The 22726-nt window shown below is 38.5% G+C and overlaps 1 protein-coding gene across 5 annotated transcripts in view; it reads right to left on the bottom strand.

The window, feature by feature from the left end:
- Positions 1-22726, bottom strand: part of LOC133614801 (syntaxin-1A-like) — a 192085-nt gene that overhangs the window by 116039 nt on the left and 53320 nt on the right. For all 5 annotated transcript variants that reach the window (XR_009816626.2, XM_061973060.2, XM_061973061.2 and 2 more), the window contains exon 2: positions 22291-22368. Coding sequence is in view for 4 of the 5 variants with exons in the window: in XM_061973060.2 (XP_061829044.1) it covers positions 22291-22368 (78 nt within the window). In the remaining variant the exon portion in view is untranslated. The remainder of the gene's footprint in view (positions 1-22290; positions 22369-22726) is intronic.

Genomic DNA, 22726 nt, shown 5'->3' on the forward strand with positions numbered 1-22726 from the left:
TGTTTGTGCCACTGCTTATAGGGCTGAAACAACGCGTCGACGTAGTCGACGTCATCGGTTACGTAAATACGTCGACGCCGTTTTTGTGCATTGACGCGTCGCATATTTACGTCACACTACCGTCATGACGGAGCGCAAAGCAGACGATGCGATCTGTGCGAGCGAGGGGGAAAAAGCACGCCAAAGGTCGTCAAAAGTGTGGGAGTATTTCAATAAACGGCCTAAGAAGAAACGCTACTTTTACTCCGCTACTTTTATCTACATTCAGCTCGCTACTCACTACTAATTTTTATCGATCTGTTAATGCACGCTTTGTTTGTTTTGGTCTGTCAAACAGACCTCCATAGTGCATGCGTTTCAACAAATACAGTCACTGGTGACGTTCACTCCGTTCCACCAATCAAATGCAGTCACTGGTGACGTTGGACCAATCAAACAGAGCCATGGGTCACATGACCTGACTTAAACAAGTTGAAAAACTTATTCGGGTGTTACCATTTAGTGGTCAATTGTACGGAATATGTACTGTACTGTGCAATCTACTAATAAAAGTTTCAATCAATCAATCAAAAGTGTGAAGGAAAAAAGACCCTTTTTTATTTCAACCGTACATCCCGTCAAAAGCCTAAAGACTGACTGCACAGTTCCTGTCTTCACAATAAAAGTGCCGCTCCATCGCGCCTGCGCTTTCAAAATAAGAGTCTCCGAAAGCCAGCGCAAACAAGCTAGCAAGCTACGGAGTTTGCCGCCAATGTATTTCTTGTAAAGTGTATAAAAACAAATATGGACAAATAAGATGCCAAAAACCAACCACTTTCTTGTGGTATTAGACAGAAAGGAGGAACTTTTTTTCTCCTCCATTTGAAAACGTGGACGTTATCATCACTACTGTCTGATTACAATCAATGCAAGTCATCAGAATCAGGTAATACACCAACTTATATTCATGAAAGAAAGGAATCTATATGTGTTAAACATGCATGTATATTCATTAAAACACCTTTAACATGTAAACAAAAACGTAAAAATAAATAAATATAAATTATATACTGTATATATCAATGTATGTATATATATATATATATGTGTGTATATATATATATATATATATACATATATATATATATACACACACACACACACACACACACATATATATATATATATATATATATATGGCTAAAATATATATATATATATATATATATATATATATATATATATATATATATATATATATATATATATATATATATGTGTGTGTGTGTGTGTGTGTGTGTGTGTATATATATATACATACCGTATTTTCCGCACTATAAGCCGCACCTAAAAACCACAAATTTTCACAAAAGCTGACAGTGCGGCTTATAACCCGGTGCGCCTTATATATGGATTAATATAAATATTTATTTTCATAAAGTTTCGGTCTCGCAACTACGGTAAACAGCCGCCATCTTTTTTCCCCGTAGAAGAGGAAGCGCTTCTTCTTCTATGGTAAGCAACCGCCAAGGTAAGCACCCGCCCCCATAGAAGAGGAAGCGCTTCTTCTTCTACTGTAAGCAACCACCCGCCCCCATAGAAGAAGAAGCCCCCGGATATTGCGTTTCATTTCATTTGTGTGTTTACATCTGTAAAGACCACAAAATGGCTCCTACTAAGCGACACGCGTTTAACGCAGAATTTAAACTTAAGGCAATATTTAACCAAAGAACTCCAACCGCTCGATATTGGTGTCAACAGGGCATTTAAAGCACGACTGCGAACGGCGTGGGAACAATGGATGACCGAAGGCGAACACACCTTCACTAAGACAGGGAGACAGCGCCGGACGACATACGCCAACATCTGCCAGTGGATCGTAAATGCCTGGGCGGATATTTTGGTCACAACTGTGGTCCGAGCTTTCCGGAAGGCAGGATTCACAGAACTGCTCCCGTATTCGCCCAACTTTTTAATTCGGACACCGAAGGAGAAGAATTCGAGGGATTTATGAATGAAGAATAACTTCAGAAAGTGAGCGTTATGTTTATTTTGTGTGTTGTGACATTAACGTTCGAGCAACATTAAGTTATTGATGCTTATTGATTGCACATTTGCACATTACCGTACATTTTGGGAGTGAACAGAGTTGTTAGAACGCTGGTTTTTAATATATTATTAAAGTTTGACTGACCTATCTGACTGTTTTTTTGACATTCCCTTTATCGCAGTTAGATGCGGCTTATAACACGGGGCGGCTTATAGGTGGACAAAGTTTTGAAATATGCCGTTCATTGAAGGCGCGGCTTATAACCCAGGGCGGCTTATGGTGCGGAAAATACGGTATATATATATATACATATATATATATATATATATACATATATATACACACACATATATTTATATATTATATATATATTTATATATTATATATATATATATATATATATATATATATATATATATATATATATATATATATATATATATATATATATATATATATATATATATATATATATATATATATATATATGATATGTGTGTGTATGTTACTCAGTACTTGAGTAGTTTTTTCACAACATACTTTTGGCTTTTACTCAAGTAAATATTTGGGTGACTACTCCTTACTTTTACTTGAGTAATAAATCTCTAAAGTAACAGTACTCTTACTTGAGTACAATTTCTGGCTACTCTACCCACCTCTGCTAATAATGTTGTTGTATGCACACTGTGTCGAGCGGAAATGGCCTATCATAGCAGCACAACGACTATGAACGAACATTTGAAAAGAAAACACCCGACAGCGTTCTTGCCATCACCATCAACTAGTCAATCGTCCGCGTGAGTATACGTTGTCATCATTACACAAAAACATGAATGTGTCATTTGTATCTGCGTTGTAAATTCATAAACTAAAGCACCGTTTCGCTCTGAGAGGCGCGTTTGGCGTGCCTGTTCAGTGTTTACAAAGACGCGCTCCTCTTTAACGCTAACGTTAATTAGTTGTGCAAATACCTTTTAAAAGTTAAAAGTTAAAGTACCAATGATTGTCACACACACACTAGGTGTGGCGAGATTATTCTCTGCATTTGACCCATCACCCTTGATCACCCCCTGGGATTCCAACCCTTGATGCTGAGTGCCAAGCAGGGAGGTAATGAGTCCCATTTTTATAGTCTTTGGTATGACTCGGCCGGGGTTTGAACTCACAACCTACCGATCTCAGGGCGGACACTCTAACCACTAGGCCACTGAGTACATTAACATTAACAGCTACATATACTATGTACAAACCAACAATTAACTTTCACTTTAATCATACTATCATTGTTGTGTTATTAAGCAAAATAAGCAATACTTTTACTTTTGTTGAAATGTTTACACTGTTACAGAATATTTCGTTTTGCACTTTTTTGTATTGGATGTTTATCTTTATTTTTGCACATTTTAGCAAATAAGCAATACTTTTACTTTTGTTGAAATGTTTACACTGTTGTTACAGAATATTTCCGTTTTGCACTTTTTTGTATTGGATGTTTATCTTTATTTTTGCACATTTTAAAGCAAAATAAGCAATACTTTTACTTTTGAAATGCTTATACTATTGCAGAATATTAAGATTTGCACTGGATGTTTACTTTTATATTTGCACATTAAAAAGCAAATAAGCTACTTTTAATTTTGTTAAATGTTAAAAGTTTTAAATGTTTACATTGTTACAGAATATTTTGTCATGTTGTTGTCAATGTTGACTGAGTGGCCATACTTTTTTTTTGTAAATAAAAGCCATGCCTTTTGAAAAAACTGGCCTACATTTATTTTTTCATCTTCATTTAAAAAAAAAAAAAATCGGTAAAAGGAAAAATAATCTATAGATTAACCGATTAATCGAAAAAATAATCTATAGATTAATCGATAGAAAAATAATCGTTAGCTGCAGCCTTAACTGCTTAATAACTGTTTAATAAATACACTTTTGGTAAATTGACTTAGTTGTGTTTTCCCTCTGCATGAAAGTTTAAAATGAGCATATATTAATGCAGTATGAAGAAGAATGTTTTAATGTAGACACATAGAATCATCATACTGCTGTGATTATATGCATCAAGTGTTCATTCAAGGCTAAGGCAAAATATCCAGATATATATCGTGTATCGTGACATGGCCTAAAAATATCCAGATATTAATAGAAGGCCGTATCGCCCAGCCCTACCCTCACACTGTGACACAGCAGTCAACAACATACTATAGAAGTGATAAACTCGCCATCAAAACAATACGTTTGTTGACAAGAAGATATGACAGCCAAGGAAGCACGTTCAATCTATTTATTAAAAAGAGTAAAAGGTTTAAAAGAGCTGGCGTCAGAGCCGAGACGCTGCTAACAGCTAAAAATAAACACAGCTCCGTTTAAACCCTCAATCATGTCACTCGTCACTTGGCAACCTATTTAAACGCACACGCACACTGTGCTCTATAGTGCAAACTGCAAATGCCAGATTTTTTTTTTTAAGTGACCTATCAATTACTTTCGCTAGCAATGAATTACATTTATTGAAGAGTCATTTTCAGAACACTGACAATAACGGAGCATTTTCGGTGATCGGGTGGCACTGTGGCCATATTTTTGTGTAAATAAAAATGCCGGACTCGTGCAGAGGTCTTGGGGTAAACCTCTAGCACAGAGCTGGAAAAATATTTTGACCCGGGGGCCACATTGAGAGAAACAAAATGTATCTGGGGGGCCAATGTGTATGTGTGTATAAAAGATATATACACATTTAGCTGTAAAAATCTGCTGTACAGTATGTGTGTTTGGCTTCCTTTTTTCCAGGAACACTCATACCAAAAGTCACAATGTCCCATAGAGTTCTAAGAAAAGTTATGACAGACCACCTCAAAAAAACGGGATGGAATTTTACAGTATTTTAGTGGATGGGACACCCAAAAATGTACATGAAAATAAAGAAAGTGAGATTTACAATATTAACTATGAACAATAAAACACTGAATATTAACAACATATGAACATTGCTCCTCTTTTACGTGGGATTCACAATATTAACTACGAACAATAAAAGACTGAATATTAACAACATATGAACATATTTTACTTCTCAGACCAGCTCCTCCATAGTTGTGTATCATTTACAATCAAGCAAAACATAACAAAAATGTAACAAACAGCGAAATATGAATGCAAAGTGTAATAAACACCTACAATATGATATATAATCACATAAAAATCTGCTTCCGCATCTGTTCCTGACACATGCGTTTGGGGCTGGCTGCTCTGAAAACAAACCCCGCCCACTCTGCTTTGTTCCTGGTCTGAACTGCTGTGACCTAGATCAGTGGTTCTCAACCTTTTTTCAGTGATGTACCCCATGTGAATTTTTTTTTAATTCAAGTACCCCCTAATCAGAGCAAAGCATTTTTGGTTGAAAAAAAAAGATAAAGAAGTAAAATACAGCACTATGTCATCAGTTTCTGATTTATTAAATTGTACAAACCTCGTTTCCATATGAGTTGGGAAAATGTGTTAGATGTAAATATAAACGGAATACAATGATTTGCAAATCCTTTTCAACCCATATTCAGTTGAATATGCTACAAAGACAACATATTTGATGTTCAAACTGATAAACATTTTTTTTGTTGCAAATAATCATTAACTTTAGAATTTGATGCCAGCAACACGTGACAAAGAAGTTGGGAAAGGTGGCAATAAATACTGATAAAGTTGAGGAAAGCTCATCAAACACTTATTTGGAACATCCCACAGGTGTGCAAGCAAATTGGGAACAGGTGGGTGCCATAATTGGGTATAAAAACAGCTTCCCAGAAAATGCTCAGTCTTTCACAAGAAAGGATGGGGCGAGGTACACCCCTTTGTCCACAACTGCGTGAGCAAATAGTCAAACAGTTTCAGAACAACGTTTCTCAACCAGCTATTGCAAGGAATTTAGGGATTTCACCATCTACGGTCCATAATATCATCAAAGGGTTCAGAGAATCTGGAGAAATCACTGCACGTAAGCAGCTAAGCTTACGTTACATCAGTGTGTAAAGGATATCGCCACATGGGCTCAGGAACACTTCAGAAACCCACTGTCAGTAACTACAGTTGGTCGTTACATTTGTAAGTGCAAGTTAAAACTCTCCTATGAAAACCGTTTATCAACAACACCCAGAAACGCCGTCGGCTTCTCTGGGCCTGAGCTCATCTAAGATGGACTGATACTAAGTGGAAAAGTGTTCTGTGGTCTGACGAGTCCACATTTCAAATTGTTTTTGGAAACTGTGGATGTCATGTCCTCCGGACCAAAGAGGAAAAGAACTATCCGGATTGTTATAGGCGCAAAGTTGAAAAGCCAGCATCTGTGATGGTATGGGGGTGTATTAGTGCCCAAGACATGGGTAACTTACACATCTGTGAAGGCGCCATTAATGCTGAAAGGTACATACAGGTTTTGGAGCAACATATGTTGCCATCCAAGCAACGTTACCATGGACGCCCCTGCTTATTTCAGCAAGACAATGCCAAGCCACGTGTTACATCAACGTGGCTTCATAGTAAAAGAGTGCGGGTACTAGACTGGCCTGCCTGTAGTCCAGAACCTGTCTCCCATTGAAAATGTGTGGTGCATTATGAAGCCTAAAATACCACAACGGAGACCCCCGGACTGTTGAACAACTTAAGCTGGACATCAAGCAAGAATGGGAAAGAATTCCACCTGAGAAGCTTAAAAAATGTGTCTCCTCAGTTCCCAAACGTTTACTGAGTGTTGTTGAAAGGAAAGGCCATGTAACACAGTGGTGAACATGCCCTTTCCCAACTACTTTGGCACGTGTTGCAGCCATGAAATTCTAAGTTAATTATTATTTGCAGAAAAAAAAAAAGTTTATGAGTTTGAACATCAAATATCTTGTCTTTGTAGTGCATTCAATTGAATATGGGTTGAAAATGATTTGCAAATCATTGTATTCCGTTTATATTTACATCTAACACAATTTCCCAACTCATATGGAAACGGGGTTTGTATAACAGTGCAAAATATTGCTCATTTGCAGTAGTCTCTTGAACTATTTGGAAAAAAGATACGTTTTTATTTATATTTACAAAGGATTTTTGAATTGTTGCTATTTTTAGAATATTTAAAAAAAGTATCATGTACCCCTTGGCATACCTTCAAGTACCCCCAGGGGTACGCGTACCCCCATTTGAGAACCACTGACCTAGATTACCCTAATAACTCTTATAACACCCAAAAGTGCAGATTGAAATACTTTCTATAGTTCAAGATTTACGGTCATTTAAAAACATCCCTGCACATCATAATGGCAGCTACAGTTTTGGTGTTAAAGGGCCAAAAAAATGATGTAGAACGTCCGGCGGGCCGGATTGAAAACCATAACGGGCCGTATTTTGCCCTGGTCTCTAGCCGGTGCTAACAGGTAAGAAAAGTGGGTTTTGCATAATATGAGCCTTTTAATAGCATTCTAGCAAGCTCGTCTTTGTTGTAAAAGCTTGGTGACTGCATCATATTGAGCTTCACATATTGCACACATGGCACTGTCAAAGCTGTGAAGTCAACACACCGCCACACGTAGCGCGCCTACACGTGCAGAGAGAGCGCCAGGGAATAAATAAAAAAAGTGTAGCGGCGAGCCGACCATGTCAGATGTTGCACCTGCTGCTGAACGATACCATAGAAGGTAAATACATCATCACAGCCACCATCTGCGGTCTCTGTCAGTATTGCTGCAAGTCAACAAACACTATGGACAACTTGCGACACAAAAAGATTACCGTTTTTTCCGGACGATAGGGCGCACCGGATTATAAGGCGCACTGCTGATGAATAGTCTATTTTTGATCTTTTTTCATATATAAAGCGCACCAGATTATAGGGCGCATTAAAGGAGTCATATTATTATTAGAGATGGCTGATAACTGCTTTAAAATGTAATATCGGAAATTATCGGTATCGTTTTTTTATTATCAGTATCGTGTGTTTTCTTTCTTTTTTTTCTTTTTTATTAAATCAACATAAAAAACACAAGATACACTTACAATTAGTGCACCAACCCAAAAAAACCTCCCTCCCCCATTCACACTCATTCACACAAAAGGGTTGTTTCTTTCTGTTATTAATATTCTGGTTCCTACATTATATATCAATATATATCAATACAGTCTGCAAGGGATACAGTCCGTAAGCACACATGATTGTGCGTGCTGCTGGTCCACTAATAGTACTAACCTTTAACAGTTAATATTACTAATTTTCATTCATTACTAGTTTCTATGTAACTGTTTCTATATTGTTTTACTTTCTTTTTTATTCAAGAAAATGTTTTTAATTTATTTATCTTATTTTATTAATTTAAAAAAAAAAGGACTTTATCTTTACCATACCTGGTTGTCCAAATTAGGCATAGTAATGTGTTAATTCCATGATATCGGTATCGGTAATTAAAGAGATGGACAATATCGGAATATCGGATTTCGGCAAAAAGCCATTCTCGGACATCCCTAATTATTATGATTTTTTTGTAGATGTAAAAGACTTCCTTGTGGTCTACATAACATGTAATGGTGGTTCTTTGGTCAAAATGCTGCATAGATAATGTTTTACACATCATCTTCAAGCCGCTTTCTGACAGTCGCTTACGTGCCTCCACTTCGATAGCGTCTTCTCCCCGTCATCTTTGTTGTAGCGGTGTAGCGTGCAAGGACGGGGGTGGAAGAAGTGTCAAAAGATGGCGCTAACTGTTTTAATGACATTCACACTTTACTTCAATCAATAATGGAGCAGCATCTCCTCATCTGGAAACAACAACACTGGAAATGTGTCCCGTGAAAAACCGTCCGACCAGAACTCTCTAATAACTAAAGTTCCTTGGGTGAATAATGTAAACTCACTACACCGGTATGTTTTAGTGCTTTCATGGCGAGTTTACTGACAGATATAAGTAAGAACTTTACACTACTTTATATTAGAAATGGCAACAGTGGAGGATGAATGTCCCATAACAAGAAGATAGAGAAAAAGAAGAAGCTTATCGACTACGGCGTCGCCACGGACTACAAAGGCGGACGTGCACAATTTTTCAGGACCTATGCAGGACCCAAATACAGATCAGCAGGAACCAGAAGATAAGAATGTTAGAATAATTATGTATAACTCTTATGCTTAAAGGCCGTTGCTATAGTTATTATCAATTGTGCTCAAGTTGTACTTTTCTATCTGTGGAAAGGAACACAACTTGTAATCTTCCATTGCGAGTTGTCTCGCATCAGCAGTTTGTTTCCAGACCCTGCCTGCTGACAGCCAAGGACGGACATCGAGTACCTCAACGCAGACAAAACAGAGACAGGGCGAAATCACGGGTGTCAGCACATTTCCATTCTGAATAATCACGCATTGTGTCTACTGGGGCTGCTTGCATTACCCCTCCCTTCAGAAGCAGCGTCAGTGATGTTAACTAGGGACCTCCCGAATAAATAGAGGAGCACGTGGGACTGTACCTTAGAGCGCAGGGTGAAACTGTAACTGAGTGTACAGCCCCAATACGTTTCTCCTCATGAGCAAAATTGAACTCTGTCTCTGCCTGATTCCTTCTTCTTGGCTTGTGTAATAGACAGTTCGGTGTTTGAACGTGACAAAGAAAAGTTTATTTTGCATAATATTGCGAAACAAAACGGCAGACAATATGTCTTACCTTATGCACACACCATAATAATACTCCTATGTTGAAGCACAGTACAATCCATCAAGCGGTGCGGCTTCATAGTTTACCAAAGTCGAATTAAAACATTTTGATAGATTTTTAAGCGCCGTGTGTAATGTTCAATGGAACATTTAAAATGTTGGTGTTGTTTACTTGAGTCATATTGCCATCATTGTGCAGCCTACACTTATCTCTTATGTTTGACTGCCATCTACTGGTCACACTTATCACTACCACACGTACCAAATAAAATAGCTTCAAGGTGGGTAAGCTCAACCAAATGTATTCCTTACGTTAGGCGCACCGGGTTATAAGGCACACGGTCGATTTTTGAGTAGAAAAAAAAAGGATTTTTAGTGCGCCTTATAGTCCGGAATGTACGGTACAGTAAAAAGAGGGCGCGACCACATCACACCAGTTCTCAAATCCCTTCACTGGCTTCCTGTTCCACTCAGGATTGAATACAAAGTCTCCCTACTAACCCACCAGTGCCTCCATGGAAATGCCCTCCTCTACCTCAAAGAACTGCTCACCCCCAAATCCTCCACACGACACCTCCGCTCCGGACAGGCTAACCTCCTTCAACCTCCCAGGACAAAGCTACGAACAATGGGAGACGGGGCCTTCTCTGACTACCTGAGGGCACTACAGACTGTGAATGCTTTTAAAAAAGGCTTAAAAACCCTTTTTAAAAAAGTTTTTTTTTAGATATATGCGTGCAAGTTCTAGTTTTTATTTTTATTATCTTTTTTTTTTTTTTTTTTAATACACTGTAGCACTTTGAGGTTGTTTGCTCAATGGAAAGTGCTTTTTATAAATAAAATCTATTATTATTATTATTATAACTGAAACAGTTTACAGTAAATATAAAAATAGGAGATTCTATGAATCGGAACTTCTCTAATAAGCTGTGTTTGTTGTAACAACAGGCTCCATTTACTGTTAAAACAAGGTGTCAAAAATCCTGCTACCGTAAATTCCGGACTATAAGGCGCTACTTTTTCACTACACTTTGAATCCTGCGGCTTATAAAACGGTGCGGCTGATTTATGGTTTTTTTTTGGTTTGATTGCCATAATGTTTTGTGTTTATTACTTTTCATTAAACCCAAGAAGAGGACTGAAATAGCGTGTTATTGTTTGGGCTCTGCCGCCATCTGTTGGCCGAGTTTGCTCTTTGCAGATACTGTGAGTTGAAAATGTACTTTCTGTTTTGCCTCAAATCGAAAGTAAAGCTGTCCACAGCGTTTCTGCTCAAAACGATTCTTCATTCCTCAAGCAACGTTTGTAAGTTGCACAGTTTGACTAAAACCATCGGAGTGTTTTCATGCATATTTGTATGTGCTGTTGTAATGTATTGAAACTAGCGTTGTTAGCATTAGCTAATATGCTAACACGTCTTCGAGTGTCTGTGTTAGGATTATTACCTTACAACGGCATTCTTTTTGTATTGTTTCAGTTTCACAAATTCCTCAGTAAATTCAACCATTTACCATGAATTGATTAACGTGCACCCCGACTTAAACAAGTTGAAAAACTTATTCAAGTGTTACCATTTAGTGGTCAATTGTACAGAATATGTACTGTACTGTGCAATCCACTAATAAAAGTTTCAATCAATCAATCAATCAATCAAACAAAACGCCACCATGGAGTTATTGAGTCTGTTTAGCTGATTGGAGAGCTTGCGCAGCTACGGTGACTTCTGTTGCGTTCAATCAGCCGTTTTACTGCCGTGTTACAGACATCGTTGGAAAATCCATCCATCTATTTTTCCCCGCTTGTCCCTCTCAGGGTCACAGGGCCGTTGGGAAACAAGGCATGTACAAAATTTCAAAATATTCCGTCAAGCTTGTTACTGACAGTTTGGGTTTTCCTCTGTGTTTGGGTTTATTTCCTGTCAACGCTTTTATTTTGGTTCCATTTCCTGCATGTCTCCCTGAGCGCTCGTTTCCCTCACCTGTCCCTGATTGGCAGCCTGACACACCTAGTTACAGTTGCCAAGCAGGCTACTATTTATGCCTGCCTCGCCCTCTAGTCAGGGCTTGATGATTGTACCCTGTATCCCAAACAGACTCCAGTCGAATTTTAAATGTGAAAATAATTTTTCTGCCCTGGCATGTCCTAAATTGTGGACAAGGATGCTTCATATTCACCCTAACCTATCGGCATCCCTTTTGCTGCAGTCATCTGCTTTCTCCTTCCACTTTAAAGCTTCATTAATGCACACAGTCTGATGACTTTCTATCTACCAAAGTGACCTTCCTTTGCTTTCCATCACTGCCTCCCGTTATTACCTCTTCCTTACATCTAGCTGTGTTTCATGTGGACTCCTTCTCAGTGGGCACTTCCTTTCTCACCGTCTCCCTTCAAATCATTCTTGTATATTTGGAAGTTATGTTCAAGACAAGGATTGTCCTGATACCAATATTTTGGTACCGGTACCAAAATGTATTTTGATATTTTTCTAAATAAAGGGGACCACAAAAAAATGGCATTATTGGCTTTATTTTAACAAAACATTTTTAGGGTACATAAAACATATGTTTATTATTGTAGTTAAATCCTTAAATAAAATAGTGAACTTACAAGACAACTTGTCTTTTAGTAGTAAGTAAACAAACAAAGACTCCTAATTAGTCTGCTGACATATGCAGTAACATATTGTGTCATTTATCTACCTATTATTTTGTCTACATTAGGAAGGACAAACTGTAAAAAAGGAATATTAATCTACTTGTTAATTTACTGTCAATATATATATATTATTTTCTGTTTTAACATGTTCTATCTACACTTCTGTTAAAATGTAATAATCACTTATTCTTCTCTTCTGTGATACTTTACATTAGTTTTGGATGATACCACAAATTTAGGTATCAATCCGATAACAAGTAGTTACAGGATCATACATTGGTCATATTCAAAGTCCTCATAAGTCCAGGGACGTATTTACTGACTTTATAAACATAATATGAATTTTTTTTAAAAACAAAAAAAGATTTTGTGACGATAATAAATATCGATGTAACTTAATATCATTACTTAACCACCATTACATGTTATGTAGACCACGTGGAAGTCTTTTACATTTAGACAAAAAAATCGTAATACGACCCCTTTAATGCGCCCTATAATACGGTGCACTTTATGTATGAAAAAACCTTGACTAGACCCGCTCATCGGCAGTGCGCCTTATAATCCGGTGCGCCCTATGTTCCGGAAAATACGGTACATTAGTACTCCGTTGATTCCGGTTTCTACACTAAGCTTTCCAGTGCTAGTTTTTTGCCTTAGCTGCCCGTGCAACTGTTCTTGTGTTTGTTTTATTGACTGATTTATGGACAATAAAGCATTTTTCTACCTGCACGCTGCATCTTGGGGAAACGGTCCGCGCATTACCATGCGACCACCCAACCGTAACAGAATGAAGGAAGAAAATATATGAGATATGAAGATGGTTGCTCTCAAACAGTAACTACAAACTGTGTCATGTTTTTCTTCTCTGGTATTAGTATGGGCAATCCTAAGTTGCAGGCTGTTATTGTGCAGCACTTTCCTCTATGTTTAGCACCCCTCAGTCCTCTCACGTACAGTAGGCAGTCATTCGGCGTTGTGCGCTCCCATGCCGAGGAGATTGCCGTGTGATTTGAGCAACGTGCCACAAATAAACCGTGTTGTTTTCGATGAAAAACGTATTAGAAACAGCTCTCAAAGCCTCGCAGTGCAGTTCTAGACCACTGCAAGCGACCACAATAACAACAATGAATGTAGTGTTAAGCATTGTTGACACAGCTTTCCTATTGGATCTTATTAGATTAGACAGGTGTACCTAATGAAGTGTCCGGTGAGTTTATGTTGTCCAAGCACAAAGGTCAGACACTACCTCTTGTGATCTCACACACACACACACACACACACACACACACACACACACACACACACACACACACACACACACACACACACACACACACACACACACACACACACACACACACACACACACACACACACACACACACACACACACACACAAACAAACAAACAAACAAACAAACAAACAAACAAACAAACAAAAATGTCCATGGAGACGACATTGTCTCACACTGAGTTTGCATGGGCTGGTATTGACATGTCAAACCTTCTCTTCATATCATAGTACAAAGTAAATTTTTTATATATATATTTTTTATCTTTATTTATTTGTTTAATACACTGTAGCACTTTGAGATTGTTTACTCAATATAAAGTGCTTTTTACAAATAAAATCTATTATTATTATTATAAAGAGGAGCAACAATAAACTACATGCATACAATACAAGAAAACACTTCTTTTTTTTCCAATAATAGATGATAAAATTAATTGGAAATCTAATGTAAAAAAACATACAACATAAAGTAGCAAGAAACACGTCAATAATGTTCTGGACCAAAAATCACTTCTTATTCTTTACTGCTCACTAGTGTTACATATCTGACTTATTGTGCAGAAATATGGGGAAATAACTACAAATGTGTGCTTCGTTCACTAACTGTGTTACAAAAAAGATCAGTTATAATAATACATAATGTTGGATATAGAGAACATACAAACACTTTATTTATTAAATCATCGATTTTGGTGAATTTGCAAATATCTAAAATGATGTACAAAGTAGGGCTGGGCGATATATGGAATATACTCGATATATCGCGGGTTTGTCTCTGTGCGATATAGAAAATGACAATATCGTGATATTGGAGTATACGTTCTCACACAGTTGCTTTTAGCTGCGGGCATTACACTACAGGCTTTTATCACTCTTTCTTGTCTCTCCTTCTCACAGAGACATAAAACAAGCGCACCTTCTTACATACGTCACATACGTATACACCCTCGCGGAGCAGAGAGGTAGCGGCATGGGTAAGGTTAGCTGTGATGCTAGCGGAGTGGTGCGAGTGGTAATACGAGAGAGAGAAGGTGCAAATCTGGTAACAAATGAAGGAAGAATTAATGCCCAAGAAAAACAGCAGGGGGTCCATCGTCTGGCGGGGGTTTGGCTTCAAGCGGGAAGATGAACCTACCACATAGCGAAGGACATTATTTGATTTCCTATTATGCAGCTAATTTTTTTTGACACTTTTTGAAATATCTTGTGTGACAACATGCACAAAAGTGTACTTTATTTGTTTTAAACTATTGTAGTGGCGTTCTGTACAAAAAGTGCACTTTAATTTAGTGTTGTTTTGAAATGTCATCTTAGTTACATCATGCACAAAAGTGCACTAATAGCTTGTTTTAAAATGTCTCTGACAATCTTGCACTTTCTGTTTTGGAAATGACATGAATGTTTGTGCCACTGCTTAATAACTGTTTAATAAATACACTTTTGCTAAATTGACTTAGTTGTGATTTCCCTCTCTGCATGAAAGTTTAAAATGAGCATATATTAATGCAGTATGGAGAAGAATGTTTTAATGTAGACACATAGAATCATCATACTGCTGTGATTATATGCATCAAGTGTTCATTCAAGGCTAAGGCAAAATATCCAAATATATATCGTGTATCGTGACACGGCCTAAAATATCCAGATATTAAAAAAAGGCCATATCGCCCAGCCCTAGTACAAAGCAAACTATAACCTGCTAGCCAAGAATGTAACAGTTCTCAACAAAAGAGGAGAAATATGACCTTAGAGGAAAATGTAATTTAAAACATTTGTACGCACGTACAACACTTAAAACTTCTAGCATATCAGTATGTGGAATTAAATTATGGAACGGATTAAGCAAAGAAATCCAACAAAGCACCAATATGATTCACTTTAAGAGACTGTTCAAACTACAAGTGTTCACAAAGTACACAGAACAAGAATTATGATGAACATCTTCAACCCTTTTTTTTTTGAGACAAGGATTATTTATGTATTTAATATTTGTACTAGAGATGTCCGATAATATCGGCCTGCCGATATCGGCCGATAAATGCTTTAAAATGTAATATCGGAAATTATCGGTATCCGTTTTATTATTATCAGTATCGTTTTGTTTTTGTTTTTGTTTTTTTAAATTAAATCAACATAAAAAACACAAGATACTCTTACAATTAGTGCACCAACCCAAAAAACCTCCCTCCCCCATTTACACTCATTCACACAAAAGGGTTGTTTCTTTCTGTTATTAATAATCTGGTTCCTACATTATATATCAATATATATCAATACAGTCTGCAGGGATACAGTCCGTAAGCACACATGATTGTGCGTGCTGCTGGTCCACTAATAGTACTAACCTTCAACAGTTAAGTTTACTCATTTTCAATAATTACTAGTTTCTATGTAACTGTTTTTATATTGTTTTACTTTCTTTTTTATTCAAGAAAATGTTTTTAATTTATTTAACTTATTTTATTTTATTAATATTTAAAAAAAGGCCCCTATCTTCACCATACCTGGTTGTCCAAATTAGGCATAATAATGTGTTAATTCCACGACTGTATATATCAGTATCGGTTGATATCGGTATCAGTTGATACCGGTATCGGTAATTAAAGAGTTGGACAATATCGGAATATCGGATATCGGCAAAAAGCCATTATCGGACATCCCTAATTTGTACGCTTACTATGGTATATTATTTATTTATTATTTATTGGTTCACTGTTGGGCAGCACAGTGGACACAGGGGTTAGTGCATGTGCCTCACAATACGAAGGTTGTGAGTTCAATCCCAGGTTCGGGATCTTTCTGTGTGGAGTTTGCATGTTCTCCCCGTGACTGCGTGGGTTCCCTCCGGGTACTCCGGCTTCCTCCCACCTCCAAAGACATGCACCTGGGGATAGGTTGATTGGCAACACTAAATGGGCCCTAGTGTGTGAATGTGAGTGTGAATGTTGTCTGTCTATCCGTGTTGGCCCTGTGATGAGGTAGCGACTTGTCCAGGGTGTACACCGCCTTCCGCCCGAATGCAGCTGTGATAGGCTCCAGCAACCCCCGCGACCCCAAAAAGGGACAAGTGGTAGAAAATGGATGGATGGATGGTTCACTGTTCCGTTATAGAAAACAAAGGAAATTGGATAAAACTGCTATGGTATGAAAAGGGGTAGGATTAAATAAGCTCAGCTTCTTCCTACTCCTTTTCGGACATGCTGTAATGAAACAACTGGAATTGTGTGATGCTTTACTTTGTATCGTATGCATGTTCCACATAAACTGAAACTGAACTGAACTGTCAATGCAGAAATGTCTCTTTGGAAAAACCTTTTATTTCTCGAGGGAGGCACCGACAGATGATTGTGAGCCTTTGCAACCTAAGTATCTTATTGTTGTTTCTCTTTCATGCCATAACCTAACATGAACCACCTTTGTAGCAGCGTTTGCAATAGTAATTTTCGAATAAACATATAGTTCAGTTCAGTTTTAGTTTATTTCGAACTTGCATACAATACAATTACAATGTAATGCATCACATACAGCAGTGGTCCCCAACCACCGGGCCGATTGGTCCTGGGCCGCACAAGACATTTAAAATAAAAAAATAAAAAATTTAAATTAAACATTTAAATTAAAGGCCTACTGAAACCCACTACTACAGACCACGCAGTCTGATAGTTTATATATCAATGATGAAATCTTAACATTGCAACACATGCCAATACGGCCGGGTTAGCTTACTAAAGTGCAATTTTAAATTTTGCGCGAAATATCCTGCTGAAAACGTCTCGGTATGATGACGTCAGCGCGTGACGTCACGGATTGTAGAGGACATTTTGGGACAGCATGGTGGTCAGCTATTAAGTCGTCTGTTTTCATCACAAAATTCCACAGTATTCTGGACATCTGTGTTGGTGAATCTTTTGCAATTTGTTCAATGAACAATGGAGACAGCAAAGAAGAAAGCTGTAGGTGGGAAGCGGTGTATTGCGGCCGACTGCAGCAACACAAACACAGCCGGCGTTTCATTGTTTACATTCCCGGAAGATGACAGTCAAGCTTTACCATTGGCCTGTGGAGAACTGGGACAACAGAGACTCTTACCAGGAGGACTTTGAGTTGGATATGCAGACGCGGTACCGTGAATACGCATGCAGCTGCGGATTCCAAACATTTGATCGCTTGCCCGTACGTGCGTGCCGCTATGTGCATGTCACGTACGTAACTTTGGGAACTTTGGGGAAATATATGTGCTGATATATGTGCTGTATGAACTTTGGGGAGGTGAACGGTACTTTGGGCTGTGGGATTGAGTGTGTTGTGCAGGTGTTTGAGTTGTATTGGCGGGTTATATGGACGGGAGGGGGGAGGTGTTTGTTATGCGGGATTCATTTGTGGCATATTAAATATAAGCCTGGTTGTGTTGTGGCTAATAGAGTATATATATGTCTTGTGTTTATTTACTGTTTTAGTCATTCCCAGCTGAATATCAGGTCCCACCCGCCTCTCACAGCATCTTCCCTATCTGAATCGCTCCCACTGCCCTCTAGTCCTTCACTCTCACTTTCCTCATCCACAAATCTTTCATCCTCGCTCAAATTAATGGGGAAATCGTCGCTTTCTCGGTCCGAATCGCTCTCACTGCTGGTGGCCATGATTGTAAACAATGTGCGGATGTGAGGAGCTCCACAACCTGTGACGTCACGCTACTCGTCTGCTACTTATCATCACAGATGCTGGCTTATCAACTTTGCAAGGCTTTTTCATCAGCGACCAAAAGTTGCAAACTTTATCGTCGATGTTCTTTACTAAATCCTTTCAGCAAAAATATGGCAATATCGCGAAATGATCAAGTATGACACATAGAATGGACCTGCTATCCCCGTTTAAATAAGAAAATCGCATTTCAGTAGGCCTTTAAATCAACATAAAAAACACAATATATACATTATATATCAATGAAGATCAATACAGTATGCAGGGATACAATCTACAATGTAAATAGTCATGAAAATAAAGAAAACGCATTGAAATGAGAAGGTGTGTCTAAACTTTTGGCCTGTACTGTATTTCTAGTTGTTTCATTACAGCACGTCTGAAAAGGAGTAGGAAGAAGCAGAGCTTATTTAATCCTACCCCTTTTCATACCATAGCTATTTTATCCCATTTCCTTGTTCTCTGTAACAGAACAGTGAATTAATAAATAATGAATATACCACAGTAGGTAATCAAATATTACATAAATAATCTTTATCTCAAGCTTCTGACGCCAAGTTGAAATGTGTAGCTGCAGCCACTGTTGGAAACTCATGTAGAAAAGCCATTTCAAATAAATTACAAGGCACAACTAAGAGAGAGCTTTGATTGAGAAGTTTATTGACATCTTAAAGAATTGAGTCCATGTAAGCTGGTACACAATTCAATCATCCTCAATAAGATATGCAGTAGGTATTTATATTTACTATAACGAAGCCCCCGTTCCACTACACTGTTTGAGAGCCATTCCAGCGTTCAATTCATGTTTCTGACAAGTGCACAGCATGTACAGGAAACATCCCTCCCAGATGCATGCATACTGTAGATGCAGTCATGTGACTTTCATATGAAAGCTGAAATAAGTTATTTTGATAATGATTGACATTAACAACATGGCCCTAGTGCAGACCTCGGCAAATTAAGGCCCTGGGGCCACATGCGGCCCGTTAAGCTTTTCAATCTGGCCTGAATTTATTTAGATGTTTAAGACGTAAAGTGTAGTTACCATTATGATGTGCAGTGATGTTTTCTAATGACTGTAAGTCTTCAACTACACTAAGTCTTTCAATGCTTGGAGTCTGCATGATATACTAGTTACTATGGTCATCTAATTACAGACCCCGTTTCCATATGAGTTGGGAAATTGTGTTAGATGTAAATATAAACGGAATACAATGATTTGCAAATCCTTTTCAACCCATATTCAATTGAATGCACTACAAAGACAAGATATTTGATGTTCAAACTCATAAACTTTATTTTTTTTTTGCAAATAATAATTAACTTAGAATTTCATGGCTGCAACACGTGCCAAAGTAGTTGGGAAAGGGCATGTTCACCACTGTGTTACATGGCCTTTCCTTTTAACAACACTCAGTAAACATTTGGGACACATTTTTTAAGCTTTTCAGGTGGAATTCTTTCCCATTCTTGCTTGATGCACAGCTTAAATTGTTCAACAGTCCGGGGGTCTCCGTTGTGGTATTTTAGGCTTCATAATGCGCCACAAATTTTCAATGGGAGACAGGTCTGGACTACAGGCAGGCCAGTCTAGTACCCGCACTCTTTTACTATGAAGCCACGTTGATGTAACACGTGGCTTGGCATTGTCTTGCTGAAATAAGCAGGGGCGTCCATGGTAACGTTGCTTGGATGGCAACATATGTTGCTGCAAAACCTGTATGTACCTTTCAGCATTAATGGCGCCTTCACAGATGTGTAAGTTACTCATGTCTTGGGCACTAATACACCCCCATACCATCACAGATGCTGGCTTATCAACTTTGCGCCTACAACAATCCGGATGGTTCTTTTCCTCTTTGGAACAACGTCCACAGTTTCCAAAAAAAATTTGAAATGTGGACTCGTCAGACCACAGAACACTTTTCCACTTTGTATCAGTCCATCTTAGATGAGGGCGGCATGGCGTAGTGGGTAGAGCAACCGTGCCAGAAACCTGAGGGTTGCAGGTTCGCTCCCCGCCTCTTACCATCCAAAAAAGTCGCTGCCGTTGTGTCCTTGGGCGGGACACTTCACCCTTTGCCCCCGGTGCCACTCACACCGGTGAATGGAATGATGAATGACAGGTGGTGGTCGGAGGGGCCGTTGGCGCAAATTGCAGCCACGCTTCCGTCAGTCTACCCCAGGGCAGCTGTGGCTATGAAAGTAGCTTACCACCACCAGGTGTGAATGAATGATGGGTTCTACATGTAAAGCGACTTTGGGTACTTAGAAAAGCGCTATATAAATCCCAGTTATTATTATTATTATTATTAGATGAGCTCAGGCCCAGCGAAGCCGACGGCGTTTCTGAGTGTTGTTGATAAACGGTTTTCGCCTTGCATAGGAGAGTTTTAACTTGCACTTACAGATGTAGCGACCAACTGTAGTTACTGACAGTGGGTTTCTGAAGGGGTCCTGAGCCCATGTGGTGATATCCTTTACACACTGATGTCGCTTGTTGATGCAATACAGCCTGAGGGATCGAAGGTCACAGGCTTAGCTGCTTACGTGCAGTGATTTCTCCAGATTCTCTGAACCCTTTGATGATATTACGGACCGTAGATGGTGAAATCCCTAAATTCCTTGCAATAGCTGGTTGAGAAAGGTTTTTCTTAAACTGTTCAACAATTTGCTCACGCATTTGTTGACAAAGTGGTGACCCTCGCCCCATCCTTGTTTGTGAATGACTGAGCATTTCATGGAATCTACTTTTTAACCCAATCATGGCACCCACCTGTTCCCAATTTGCCTGTTCACCTGTGGGATGTTCCAAATAAGTGTTTGATGAGCATTCCTCAACTTTATCAGTATTTATTGCCACCTTTCCCAACTTCTTTGTCACGTGTTGCTGGCATCAAATTCTAAAGTTAATGATTATTTGCAAAAAAAAAAAAAAAGTTTATCAGTTTGAACATCAAATATTTTGTCTTTGTAGCATATTCAACTGAATATGGGTTGAAAATGATTTGCAAATCATTGTATTCCGTTTATATTCACATCTAACACAATTTCCCAAATCATATGGAAACGGGGTTTGTAGTTACTATGGTCATCTAATTAGTTACTATGGTAATCTAAGTCACAGCAGTTCAGACGAGGCACCAAGCAGTGTGAGTGGGGAGCATTTCCACAGAGTGTTTCCAGAGTCTGAAATGTGGGTGTCAGGGACAGACGTGGAAGGAGATATTTACAACAAAGTTCTAAAGCTTAGTGATATATCACATACAGTATATCAGATTGTAGGTGGGTTTTTTCAGAGGTGGGTAGTAACGCGCTACATTTACTCTGTTACATCTACTTGAGTAACTTTTGGGATAAATTGTACTTCTAAGAGTAGTTTTAATGCAACATACTTTTACTTTTACTTGAGTATATTTATAGAGAAGAAACGCTACTTTTACTCCGCTCCATTTATCTACATTCAGCTCGCTACTCGCTACTGATTTTTATCGATCTGTTAATGCACGCTTTGTTTGTTTTGGTTCCGTTTCACCAATCAAACAGAGCCAGGCGGTCACATGACCGTCACAACTTAAACAAGTTGAAAAACTTATTCGGGTGTTACCATTTAGTGGTCAATTGAACGGAATATGTACTGTACTGTGCAATCTACTAATAAAAGTCTCAATCAATCAATCAATCAAAAGTGTTAAGGAAAAAAGACACTTTTATTTCAACCGTACTTCCTGTCAAAAGCCTAAAGACTGACCGCACAGTTCCTGTCTTCACAATAAAAGTGCCGCTCAATCGCGCTTGCGCTAGGCAGGAATAACTAACCACCGTGCTGCCGACACAGCTATGGATCATACTGTGTGCAGGATATATTCACGTGTGCGGGCCAGGGTAGTAATTGGAAATGCAAGCTCGAATGACATAAGAACAAAAATGTACCTGCTCGAAGAATTCATCCATGAACCCTTTGTCCATCCCCACGGCCACTTCGTCCTCTTCCTCCGTCGTCTCCTTACCCTGCGGGCGACAACAGACAATCAAGTTCAAACTGAAGTTCAAGGATTGATAGTAGTGGAATATTATTCCTATATACGTTGTTCCAAGAAAAACTAGACACAAAAACCCACACTTATGAGCCTTGAAAAGCATTTACCTGTACCATGTGAAGGTAAACGGTATTAATTATAACTGTGGTAAAACTCCTGACGCTTACTATTAGGGTTTTAAATTATAATTAGGGATGTCCGATAATGGCTTTTTGTCAATATCCGATATACCGATATTGTCCAACTCTTTAATTACCGATACCGATATCAACCGATATATACAGTCGTGGAATTAACACATTATTATGCCTAATTTGGACAACCAGGTA

This window comes from Nerophis lumbriciformis, linkage group LG17 (assembly GCF_033978685.3).
Source record: "Nerophis lumbriciformis linkage group LG17, RoL_Nlum_v2.1, whole genome shotgun sequence".
In the NCBI taxonomy this organism is placed as follows: domain Eukaryota; kingdom Metazoa; phylum Chordata; class Actinopteri; order Syngnathiformes; family Syngnathidae; genus Nerophis; species Nerophis lumbriciformis.